General features: G+C 32.8%; 1 protein-coding gene across 1 annotated transcript in view; it reads left to right on the top strand.

Annotated features, from left to right (window-relative positions):
* Nucleotides 1-10345, top strand: part of LOC113517064 (ras-related and estrogen-regulated growth inhibitor) — a 36447-nt gene extending 26102 nt beyond the window's left edge. The window contains exons 2-5 of the mRNA XM_052895501.1: nt 5249-5305; nt 6507-6580; nt 6911-7087; nt 7855-10345. Coding sequence (XP_052751461.1) covers nt 5249-5305; nt 6507-6580; nt 6911-7087; nt 7855-8088 — 542 coding nt within the window. The 3' untranslated portion in view covers nt 8089-10345. The remainder of the gene's footprint in view (nt 1-5248; nt 5306-6506; nt 6581-6910; nt 7088-7854) is intronic.
* Nucleotides 10346-14006: the final 3661 nt, after the last annotated feature.

Here is a 14006-nt window from a genome sequence, read left to right as displayed (position 1 = left end):
AGGATAGGCCATCCCTTCCATTCCAGTAAGTATTGTAAGAGGCGATTAAGGGAGGACGAGGGATGGACAGCAGCGTCCCTTTTAAAACATCTCCAAAGCCTAACTGCGCCATCATCATCATTTCAGCGTTTAGTGTCCACTGATGAATATAAACCTCCCCTCAAGGGGTTTTGCCAGTAGTTGCCACACTTGACAGGTGGATTGGCAACCGCAGTTAAGCTTTGGAGATATTTTAAGAGGGACACTGATTCCTCGTCCTCCCTTAGTCGCCCCTTACGACACCCTAGGGAAAGGAAGGGGTGGCCTATTCTATGCTAGAACCACACGGCAAACTATAAAATATATTATATAATATTTTTCATGATATATTAGCATTTGCTCGCGACTTCGTTTATGTTGTCAAAATATATTCATTGACTAATAATTCGGTGGCAATAATAGTTGCAACCGAATGGCTTTGTTGCAGTCGCATTTATTATTAGATCATGCTGTGTGCACATGTTGTGGCAAGTTTATCTGATCAATACATTAATGTACTTGCATGTTATAATTTAAGTTTGTATTTGTAAACTTCTGTTATGTGCGCCTAATAAATAAAATAAAATAAAATAGACTGCTATGACAAACAAACTCACTTTTTCCAATTTATAATATTAAAAATGGATTTCTCTCATTTATGATAACTTCGTATTGGTAAAACCGCATTCGCGTCGCTTATCACTTGAGTATGTATATTCACGTCATCTATACATTATGAATGGGCACATCAATTGACATATTATATTTTTATTGTAACAGATGCTCGGTTCGAAACTTGTAAATGCAATGTAATATTATAAATTTTAACATGCGTATTAGCGTATCTTAAAAATTTACAAATGCATTACGCATAAAAGTCGATTATTGTACATTACAATTTATAAATAAAATCCCGTGTGAATACAATCTACGATACTGCATCTTGACATTAATCAAACAAAAACTAAATGTGGGTAAACGAAACAAATTATCTAATATGGCGAAATCATTGATATGTTATTAAAACTAAAACGCAAGATGCACAATTCCAGTTAAAAGTTCGTAACTATTCTTTTCTAATTGAAATGTAAAAATATTCATCATTAGTTTTTTGCCCTTTATTTAGTACGGATGGATTTTAGAAATAGGACAGCCAATAAAATAATACATCACTTTTAGATGATGTATTAAGATAAAATGTTTACCACTGTTTAAGTAACGAGTAGATTTTCAGGAACACAACCGTGTGAATATCGCATTCAATTTGGTGTAATAGTTACTGTGTGATACCGGAACAAACACACATACGAACAGACATACAAAATTTCAAACAATATGGTTTTAGTTTCTACGTCACGGCCATGTGGTCTCGGCATAGAATAAGCTATCGCTTCTTTTCCCGTGGAGTCGTAAAAGGCAATTAAGTGAACTTAATGTTCAAGGGACGAGCAGGAGCGTTCTTCTTTAAACAACACCAAAACCTAATTGCGCTTGCTAACACGCCTGCTATGTATGGTAACTATTGGCAAACCCCCCTAATAGGGGAAGGCCTATGTCCAACGACTGATATGATGATGATGATTACCATTTATTCTTAAATATCTCTCATATATGGCTACAATTTTATTACCTTAGTAGGTTATGCCGAAGTAAGAGTGTAGTCGAATATTTTCGGTAAATAAAAAAATCACATGTCTAGACGTTATATATATAAAAAAAAAAAATGTTTGATTACAAACGTCACTGGATGATTAGAAATGAGTTTGTCTGGTTGTATACTCTTCATTTTCAGTTTTTTTGTATATGTATCTAGAGTTCTTTTATATCGATGGTGAAATAAAAAATGAAGGTTTTGACAGATTAATGCTACGAAATTGAGGGTAGGCAGTACTAAAACGCGCTATTAAAGTTTTTTTAACAATATCACTATATATAACTAAGGTTTAATTAAACAATTGGGGTCCGTAGTCTCGAAGGAAACCAGTCCCTGTGCTAAGCTGGTCAGAATTAGCACGCTTACATACATACATATATATCTGACATTTGTCTCCATAAGGGTAGGCAGAAACAATGGAACGTTAAATGCTTTGATTCAATTAACACGCTTCTGATCTCAATTATTGACGATAGTTATTAGAATAATTTGACAATGTACTGAGAGTACCAATCGGAATACCTTCGAGACAAGCACCTAACCTTCTGGTTAATTTGACCCCATTTTTTACAATTTTTTTTTATTCGTTAATTAGGTTTCTCCGTTAATTCATATGCGCAAGTTTCAGAGATAGGATATCGATTAAATACACTAATATTCAGTTAGGCCTAGAAAAAATTGTGCGTGCTGCAGTAACATATAGACAGACAAACATTTTTTTTTTTAAATAATGTTTAGTCATATATTGGTTTTATTAAGGCACCTCATATTAATTTTTCTTCAATATTTCTCATGTACTGACCTCGTCTAATAACAATTTTATTATAAAAGTAAAATTTCTTTTTTATTAAACATTATATACTTACCAGTTTTTATCCATGACTTCCACGTAGTTGGGATGATTCTATTGACCGGGATAATATTTTTTTATGCAACTTAGAATGACAAACAAGCTGACGGCCCACCTAAATGAAGTGGTAACCGTCGCCTATAGACATGAGCAGTATCATGGACAAAGCAGGCTACGGTAACCACTTACCATCAGGTGGGCCGTATGCTGGTTTGCCACCTCAGTGGTATAAAAAAAAAACAGAGTATAAATACTGTTTCGCCCACGATATCCCCCATTCGTTGCCATTCCTGAGGACTCAGGTGTTATTCCTTCGTACACTGTAAATTCACTGCCATATCCCACCCTTCAAACCGAAACACAGCCATGCAAACACAACTGCTTCACGGTAGAAACACGAATGAGACAGATCTGCCCAAGCAAATGACTTTTGTATACAGTCTCCCTCTGGTATATTATTTCGTCACAGTCGTAGAATACTGACGGATCTGACAAAGATTACATATAAAGATCCGTCAGTATTCTACGACTATGACGATTTATGTGTGTACCATTTTTATGACAATTGGTTATGTTGTTAATATGCCAAGGGATAACAAACAAACAAAGAAAGTCACTTTCATATTTGGTAATTAGTAAGGCTTGAATATATTTATAAATAAATTATGGGGAGGGGGGGAGAAGTGATTATTATTTATGGGGATTGCATCTCTATTGCTAGCTCAGTTATTTTTTTTATGTTTGTTACAATTCCATATTCATATTTAATTCCATATTTTATTAAATTGTAAAGACAAAGTTTATTTGAAAAAATTACAGATGAATTCCTAACCGTTTTTCTCAGCTGATATTGAACTTGAACAAAACAGTACATTCATAAAAAATACTATACAAAAATCTTTAGAATTAAGTTTACTTGACTTTATTTATTTATTTTTCTCACAAAAACTTATAACTAAATATGTTACAATTATATTAGAAAAATTAACAACTTCTCACTGTTACGTAATCCATCTTTAAATTTACAATTATTACAAATTCCATACAAACTTTTGAGTAAACATTATTCTCGATTATTATATTTATTTAATTGTGAAAATTGATTCATGTTTAGCACTGGTGACGTAATCACATAACAGAATCACAAAAAAAAAATATATTTATTGATTACTTCCGACTATTGCAATAATAGTAAATTTTGGACAAATTTCAGTTATATTGCCAATGTTAATAATTATATAAAAATCCTGTGGTATGAAATTAATTCACGTTAATCTTCGAAACCGTTTACCGGAATTTAATAAAATTTTGTAAATGTATATTGTTCCCTGCACTTTGGGTTAGAGGTTAATTTTTGTTTCGATTTTATATTATTAAAACTACTATCACACCACTTATCACAAAGTGTAGAGTCACGTTATCTATTCATTATGAATGGACAAACAAATTGACATATCATATTTTGTTGTAACAGATACTTGTTGGAAACTTGTAAATACAATGTAATATTATAAATTTTAACTTTTTTTTTTTATACAACTTAGAATGGCAAACAAGCTGACGGCCCACCTGATGGAAAGTGGTAACCGTCGCCTATAGACATGAGTAGTACCATGGACATAACAGAGTATACTGATTCGCCCATGATACCCCCCATGCGTTGCCATTCCTGAGGACTCAGGTGTTATTCCTCTGTACCCAGTAAATTCACGCCATATCCCACCACCACAAATTTAACAATGTATTGACGTACATTATTAACTCTTTGCACTCCATTTTCGCTATATTTGCGACATTAAAATGTTAACATTACATCCACTGTCGCGGCTACAGCGACACGGTTGTTTTTAAGTTAGTAGTTAGTTAAGCGAAATCGTCTGTGTCTATCTTTTAATGTTTATCATATGTTTTTTATGTTTACATTATAATAAGTTATTGATAAGTTAATAAGTTATTGGTATTCTCTATGAGTTACTAGACTGGAGTGCAAAGGGTTAATTTAACGAGTGTACTGAAACTAGAAAATAATTATTAAATTATAAAAATGATCCCGAATGGACAGAATTGTATATTGACAATAATGAATTTAAAATGATGTGGTGAAATATCTAATGTATGCTGTTACTGTTTTTAATTTATCGATGCAATAGATTTTGAATTTATCGCGAATAGACGGACAGACGCGGCGGAGGACTTTGATTTGTAATAATAACGTGTAATGATAAAGCATTTTAATGAAAACAGTGGACAGGTATTTTAAATAATCATATATATTATATAGTCAATAAAAACCAGTCTAGTACAAATTTAACGCTTCGAGGTACCGGACCAAACATTTCTGGGCAAATAGGTTTTTTTACAATACAGGGGGCAAACGAGTGCCGCTCACCTGGTGGTAAGTGACTACCGCCGCCCATGATCACCCAAAACGCTAAAGGCATTGCAGGTGTGCTTTAGGTAGTGTAGGTCACTGTGTTTATAGGTTATACTAATTGTTTTATGTACAAATTTATTTATATTTATATTTATAATTTAATAAACAATTGGGGATAAATAAAAATAATAATTGGGGTAATTGAGGTAAAGAATTTGATGATTTCTTAGAAACAGAGCCATTTAAATCAATGTTCTATATATTTCTATGTAATAACAATATTGTCATGTACCTCTATTAATATTGTATTTATTATATTTATGTTTAATTGGGTTTTCATTTTTCTTTGCAGCGCTCACGGTGCGATTCCTCACTAAACGGTATATTGGCGAATATGATCACCAGCAAGGTATGTATTTATAATATTTTTTTTAATAGTTGATAATGGAATGGTAACCCCGTCTGCGCTATCGATGTACACTGGCGGGGCACTAGTGAGGAATAGAAGAGCATGAAACAGGTCAGTTAGCTCATCGTGATGAATGCGACAAGTATTAATCACAATGGTTTCCAACAATTAACAATCCCTTTCCCATACATACATATATTACATACATACATACATACATACATACATACATACATTATGTCAGAGACTATTTTACAGCAGTAAGTTTAATATATTTACATTTCCCGTGGTCGTCGTAAGAGGCGACTAAGGGAGGGCGAGGGATGAGCAGCAGCGTCTCTCTTAAAATATCTCCAAAGCGGTTGCTAATCCGCTCGCCAAGCGTGGCAACTATTGGCAAAATCTCGAAGAGGGAGGCTTATGTTTAGTTTTACACACTAGTTGTACACTTGACTGTGTAGGAGAGTCAAATGCTGATTTGATGAAGTTTAATATACATATGATTGAAAGGAACGAAATGAGACATGTAATTTCTATACACCCCATATCTAGATTTCAAGCCTCGTCTAAATTTAGTAAGGATTTTAATTGTGCATTTTGGACTATGGTGTAGATTGTCGATGAATTTTTATGAATTTTTAAACTAACGCTCGAGATACCGGACCAAACATTTCTGCGTAAATAGGTATTTTTTACAACACAGGGGGCAAACGAGCATGCGGCTCACCTGGTGGTAAGTGACTACCGCCGCCTTATCTGACAGTCTTCTTAGCTCTATTCTGATGGACCGATCTGATATATAATCACATGTGTAACCATAATCTAACATAAAAATTGCATTAACTTAATATTTACATTGTGGTATGTATGTGTATCACTGTGATCTAATTGCATACTTTTATAATTTAAAATTGAACGCTACGATATAATTAGTATCGTATATAAGTCGGTATATATTTTTTGTGTAATTTGAAATGGAAAGAATCCTACAGTTTACAACCGGTAAGAGTAAACGTTATAATAGGCATGAATAGTGTCATAGATATGCCTCCATACCCTACAATTCATTGCCATATCCTACACTTTACTCTGTAACACAGTCTACAAGTACAGATATAGCGTATAAAATGTCAAAGCATAAATTATTTACTACGTATATTTCACGTTTATAATTGAGTAATTAAAATCTATTCTTTTACAGACAGTAAGTACAAACATGAAGCACTCCTGGATGGCGAGCCTATCTTATTTGAAATATTGGATACGTGTCCTAAGGTATTGTACGAGTATAACAAATTATTGTATGTTTATTGAACATTTATCATCAATACATATAATGAAATCGTAACTGGTTGCTGTCTGTACGTGGAGAATAAATGTAAGCAAAAATATTGTATTTATAAATATAAACATCGCCAATGCTTAACTGCAGTTGCCAACCAAGTTTGGCAACTACTGACAATATTCCCATTATGGAGAAGGCTTATATTTAGCAGTGGACAGTTAACGGTTGACATAATGATGTGATGAAGTGATTAAAAAAATAGACTTACTTAAAGCAAGGTAAATGAAAGCTTAGTAAAGATATGTGATGAACGTTTTCAGAGTATAGACGAGCTGCCCGGGAATGAGATAGCACAATGGGCGGACGGGCTGTTCCTGGTATACTCCATCACAGACAGGGAGTCCTTTAACTACGTTCGCCGAGCCAAGCAGACCATCCAGCCGGATATACCTCTCACTCTTGTCGGCAATAAAGCTGATATGGTGCATCTGCGTCAGGTAATAAAATATATTGCTGTATTTTAGGTATTATTATCTTTAATAATTATTAAACATTAGGCATATAGGTGACAGGTTTGATTGTCTTGCTTAAATACATATCTGAGAGGTAATCATTTTGGTAGCGTAGAAATTTGCAGATGTTTCCTTTTTATTTAAATTTATATATATGTTTTAGTTATTAGAATAGGCAAAAGTTTATAAAAATTAATATATACATTACTAATAGAGTGTATATTTAAAGTGGTACCTCTTTAAATAGTCCGATGAATTTAAGCTACCACGAGCTTAATAACAAAATGTAAACTATACCTGCTTATGTATGTAAAAGCTTACCGTTTACTTTTTGTTATTGGGCTCGCTTAATCGAAGTTATATTCAAAGTTGATCCATTTAACTAACAACTTCTCTGAAAATGAAATATAGACCTCATGTTTTGATTACGATTTTCATAAAAACCAGAAACTAATAAGATTTCTGACTTTTTTTTAAATAAATGATATTGGAATGTTTATTCCGCCTGTTTTAACGATATACTCTGGGGTCCACCTGTGAAGAATGATAGGTGTGAATGAAAAGGTAGGTAGGTCAGTTACCCTATCGTGATAAATACACCTGGTATTCAGCACAATGGTTTCCAGGGAGGACCGCGGGGAGGTCGATTTGGCAAGGTATATACTAACAATGGAACTGGCAGTCCACACTACTAATAATCCTTTAATGTAATCCTAAAAAAATAATGTATTTTATTCGTTTCAATTTTCCAGGTGAGTCCAGAGGAAGGCGAGATTTTGGCCAAAGACTTCGAATGCAGTTTCGCCGAAGTGGCGGCAGCCGAACAAGTGAACCAAGTCAGCGATGTATTCCACGACTTGTCTCGAGAAGTTTTGGCACTCCGACGGAGAGCAAAACACAGTCTTCTTGATAGAATGCTCGGTTCTAAGACTGCCTACAGAGTATACTCCAGAGGGAAGAGTGACAGCGCTTTGCCAAAAGATTAGTCGTTACTGCATTTAGTTTATAGTTTAGAAAGTTATGTGCAAGTATTAAATTCACCCACTGAGCCAAAGAAACTGTAAAGAGGATCTGGATTTTCTCTTGAAATTATATCTTTACTTTCAACTGTTAGTATTCTTTAAATAAAAGAAGTTTGTAATGTTACCCATAGTTGCAGGCAAAGATGAATGTTATGGTAGTACAATATGCGCTTACAATCTAAAGGGCCGCACTCTGATTTAGTTTAGTACTGTCATAAATTTATTTATAATTTTTCGTAGTATAGTTAAAGACAGTGCAAAATATAGTATAAGTTTTTGTCAGATTTGCAAGGTTTTGTTTGATCTCACACTTCGGTCATACCATTTCAGTTATAAAGACTAGCAAATCATAGGTAGATCCTAGACCTTTAATGCATTAGACTTTTTTGACATCCGTTTATTTTACGAGTAATGAATAATTTAAATTTATTTGTACTTTTTCTAGTGAGTGAGATGATGTTATATTTGTTTCATGTTGATAACATTATCAACTTAGAAATAAGTGTCCAAGTTACTATCAAAAATATCTTACTAATAATATACAATAATAAAATTGTAACTAAAGAAAGTCTGTACATGGGAGATATTTAAGAAAAAATGGTATAAGAGCAATAGAAGTTAAAACAATACGTCTTAGAGACTTAATTATAGTATTACACCTTACACCTTAAAATTATTACACCACGTATTCGTATAAGAATTCGATTTTCCCAGTTATATTTTTTGAAGATGTAACTTAAAAAATTTGGAATTGAAAACATTTTTTACTGTTGTTAATATACAAGACCCAATATTAACTTGTGTAGCAGTTTACTAGTTGTATGAATGCGTACCCAATTTAAATTAATTAAAAAATAAAAGAATCAAATGTTTTCATACTTAATGTATCAAATCTTATATTTTTATGTGTTCATTTAAGTAGTATGTAATTGGTAGACTCAATCAGAAGTATCTGATTGTCTACATCTATAGCGTGTCTCTTATTGTAATGAAATTTAAAATTAAAAATATTTTAGTGAATAGTCATCATATAATGTGTGAATTATTATAATTACTGTTATTACATAGTAGATTGCTATCTTTTATTTTCGAAACATCAATACGTGATGTAGGTTCTTATGATAGGTGTTAGATTTCCACTAATTTCAAAAAATATCTTCCAAATTTCAGAAAAGATATATAAATGATGTTATTATTATTATTTTTTACTCTGAAAAGTATATATATATATATATATATATATATATATATATATATATATATATATATATATATATATATATAAAAACACAAGAGGCCTAACATTTTAGTTACTCTCTTATTAGTGACTCGAAATTAAAAAATAGCAAAACATGAGGGGATTTAGAATACAAAAAAAAATACACATTTTTATTTTCTATTCTGTAAATACTGAGAAACACACAGTTATTCTGTCGTGTTTATATGGTATTATCTATATCAATTTGTAGCAATTGCTTTTTTTTCATCAAGCAGGCCTTCAGCTTATTTGCCATTCTCTAATTTAATATTACAAAGAGGAAAGATTTGTTTATTTCTTCAAAACAGATTAATACAAAAACTACTCAACATATTTTAAAAATTCTTTGACTTATATTTTCTTTGTTATCAGCGTGTAACATACGTTGTATATTATTTACTAAAATTCTGTCTACCCGTGTGAAGCCGGGCCGAATATCTAATAATATAAAAAAAATTAGTATTGAAAGCACCTACAAATAATCCAAGATTCATATTTCTGTACAAAACATGAAGTGTCATAAATTAAAATTAAAGATTGTTATCGAAAACAAAAATTGCATCAGCGAAGTCCAATATTTTTTGAAAAAGTTATTCTACATATTTCGATGATTAGAGATATCTGAATACATTTAGAAATCGTATCTAATGTGTATAATATATTATGCTATGTTTCACAACTGTTATTAATTGCATATAGACAAATAATGCTTTTATTGATCTTTGATGTATATCTTGGGTTTTCTGTTTAGCGACAGTTGAAAGGCTTTTATCGTTTTATCGTAGGTTGAGGTTTTTGTTCTGTTAAATATTTTTTACTTTTTTTTTTTTAATGTTACAAGAAAACATTTTGTCGTTGAGTTACTTGTGTCGGTGAAGTTTATAAATAACATTTCTTGAGCATTTCATGAGTGCATGCGATATATTTGTAAGTGAATTATTTAACATTAAATTTTTTTTATAGAATTTAATTATTGTCTGTTTCATTTATTAATCTAAGTGCCCGTATCTATATTTTATTATCTTTCACATACTCCAACATAAGAATATATATGTATTACCAGAGGGAGATTTCGTAGAAAAGTCGTCTTTCGTTGCTTGCATCTGTCCCATTCGTGTTTTTACCGTAAAGTAGTTGTGTTTGAATGACAGTGTTTCAATTTGAAAGTTGCCATATCCCACGGCAATGTACCTAATTGTAGGGTACAGAGGCAATCCTCAGAAATGGCAACGCATGAAAAGTATTGCGCCGACGCAGTATGCTCTGTTATGTCCATGATATTGTTCATGTCTGTAGGTGACGGTTACCCCTTTTCATCAGATGGGTGTCACCTAGTTTGCCATTCTAAGTTGCATATATATATATATATATATATATATATATATATATATATATATATATATATATATATATATATATATATATATATATATATATATATATATATATATATATATATATATATATATATATATATATATATATATATATATATATATATATATATATACAAAATATAACCTATATAAATAGCGGTTTATACTGGCTTATACTAATACATATAAGTTGACTAAAATTTTAAAACAGTTTAGATTTTCTATAATCTTTAGTATTAATATCATTTCGTTATTCTTCATTCAATTTTTAACTCATGTGGTTGTTGTCGTACTACTACCCTACTTTTGTAATTGTAACAAAAAGCTTTTTGGTTCCAATAATTATTATTCAATATAATCTTCTTCAATAAAGTAAATAGTAAATTATTCTATTTTTAATATTAAATTATAAATCAAATTACGATTATTATAATTAATTATTCACTAATATTATATTATTAACATAGAAGTGAGTTTGTAAATATCTCGACTCGGCTTTATCGCCAGAATTGATTGACGCCATCCCTCTAGAAGTGGTACTTCTGGCCGCTGGCTAAGAACGTCCTTTTGGATTTCCTAACGGATTTCTGAAGGATTGTGTAAATGGGACGCAACCTTTCTATCTAGCAGATGCATCAAAACCGTGGTCGATGCTCTTGCTCTGGTAGCAAGGAGATTAACGCCAGTGTCTCACAAAGTTCAGTTTTATCCACAATGCTGTTACTGATGCACGCCAATGATCTGTTGACTACAGTCGACATTTATTGTTGTGTGGATGACAGTACTGGGGACGTGTTCTTCACGGGCCGTGCCAATACCCCTCGTCCTGTTGTGGAGGCTAACCGCGGACGGCTTGTGTTTAAAAACTTGAGTACTCTTACCAAAATCTCCAACTGTGGAAGGCTAAATTTAGTCTAATTCAACTTTAGAAAACACAATCTTGCGTGTTCACCGCTAAGAAAACCCCATTTGCTGTGACTCCGAAATTTCTGAACACGTCCGTTATCGTCACTAAAAACACTGGGATTCTTGGTGTCGACATTTCCAGCAAGGTCGGGTTCGGAAGTTATCTGGAGAACAAGGCCAAGCTAGTGTCCAAAAAGCTCGAAGTGCCAAATAAAAAAAAGCAATACTCCATCCCGAGACAGAGACTGCTATTATATAAGTCACAAGTCCGGGAGCTCCTGGATATCAGCTTAGTCCTTTTGATTTGGTGCAGAGGCATTAAGGCGACATTTTGTTCTCTCTGCATCTTCTACTGCCTGTATAATGGTTTGTGTTTTGAAGAACTTTTCAATATGATGCCTACAGCCACCTTTCACCATCACACTGCGCATAATTGGCAAGGAATCCATCTTCACACCTTAGAACCAGTATGGTCACGCACAGTGCAGTTTCAGAGAAGATTTCTCCAGCGAATACTCAGGTTATGGAAGGGTCTTTCTGTCGAGACTTTCTCTAAAGACTACAGGGTATAATAGTTGTTCAAAATGGGCATATTAAGGTTTTTTAATGGTCGGCAACGCGCGTGTGACATCCCTGGTGTTACAGGAATCAGCTACAGTAACGAAGTTTCCGATCAGACGGGCCGTATGCTCAGTCGCCATCAAAGTAATATTAAAAAAATCCTTTTAGTACCTTAACAGTTTAATCAATCACCATAACTTATGTGTACATGTCCAGGGGTATAGGTGGCAGAAAAGAACTTAGGTTATTTTTATCACGGTCATTCAACATATCACAATCCAGGGGAAAAGGAGTTTAGTATCGGGTCTGATAGCCCCATTGCACCTCCCATCGACCTCCACGCATTTCCCCCTGGAAACCATCTTAGTTAATTCTTATGGAATTAGTCATGATAAGTTAACTAACTTACTTTCATCCTCATTTATCAACACTCACTGATGCTCCGCCAGCATATACCGGTAGCTCAGCTGGGGTTACCATTCCATTATCATTACCCATTAATAAAAAATATTAATACTATGTCCTTTCTGTCCATATCATTATCAGTGCATTCAATAATCAAACAAAGGAATAATGAGCTGCGATTAAAAAATGACTGTCACAGTCAGTAAATCAACCCCAGAGTCAGGTATACAAAGGGTAATCTGTTCAAAAGTAGGTCTAAATTGAAAATAATAGAGCCAACCCTCGCTGCAGGGGTGCCACACGGCGACCAATGAGGTCGCTGTATTTGTACTAGTGACAAAGATTTAAAGATGGCACCCATAGATGACATCGACTTTATTACTACTATGTAGTGAGGGTATACTAAATGTATTGTGTAGTTGTAGTTAGTATTCAATATATTAATTAAAAAAATATTTTAATTAATTAAAATTAATTTAACATTATATCAACCTGTAACTGTCTATTAGTGAACATAAGCATCTCACTTGGATGGTTCTGCCAGTAGTTGCCACGCTTGGCAATTGCAGTTAGACTTTGTAGATGTTTTAAGAGAGACGCTGCTACTCATCCCTGGAATATTAAACTCTCTTAGTCGTTTTCTTATGACATCCATGAGAAAGGAAGGGATGGCCTTTTCTATTCAAGACTACACAGCATTTTAATTAATTTTTGTATAAAAAAATATATATTAATTTTTTTATTAAATAAATCTTATGTTATGAGTATCTATATAGACTGTCTATATATCTAGAGCGGTCCCGGCATAGAATAGTCCACCCCTTCTTTTCCTGTGTATGTCGTAAAAGGTGACTAAAGGAACATAGTAGTGGTATTTATTTATTTTATTTATTTCAAGTAAATAGTTACATAGACAATATATATTCTTAGTGCTGCGAAACTGCATTGCAGTTTGTCTGCAGCTTTGCGCTCTTGTACATATAGCTTTATAAACAATTATCGTAAAATATCCCTATAAGTCTAACTGCGGTTGCTAATCCGCCTACCTAGCATGGCAACTACTGGCAAACTTTATTGAGAATACCCTGTGAAAATTATTTTTATTCATTACTCTACTATCATTCTCATTTTATTCATTACTATACTATTACTTATTTTACAAACCGCGCCGTTATAATCAATTTTGTGGATAGATCAACAGCTATGTTCATGTCGACTTGAGCTCCTTAGGGAATTTCGGTCAATTTTGTGTATTCATGATAGTGTTGTAGGGTGTTTGTATTATCATATCCTGTCTGTTATTTTACACAGAGAAAAATATCTTGTTATCACATTTTTAAATGAATGTTTTATCGTTATATCATTTATTTATTTAT

The sequence above is a fragment of the Galleria mellonella genome, unplaced genomic scaffold, assembly GCF_026898425.1.
Source record: "Galleria mellonella isolate WM207_F2 unplaced genomic scaffold, CSIRO_AGI_GalMel_v1 utg28, whole genome shotgun sequence".
NCBI classification, from domain to species: Eukaryota; Metazoa; Arthropoda; class Insecta; order Lepidoptera; family Pyralidae; genus Galleria; species Galleria mellonella.
Note: the sequence above shows the minus strand (reverse complement) of the source record. Positions and strands in the feature narration are given on the sequence as shown.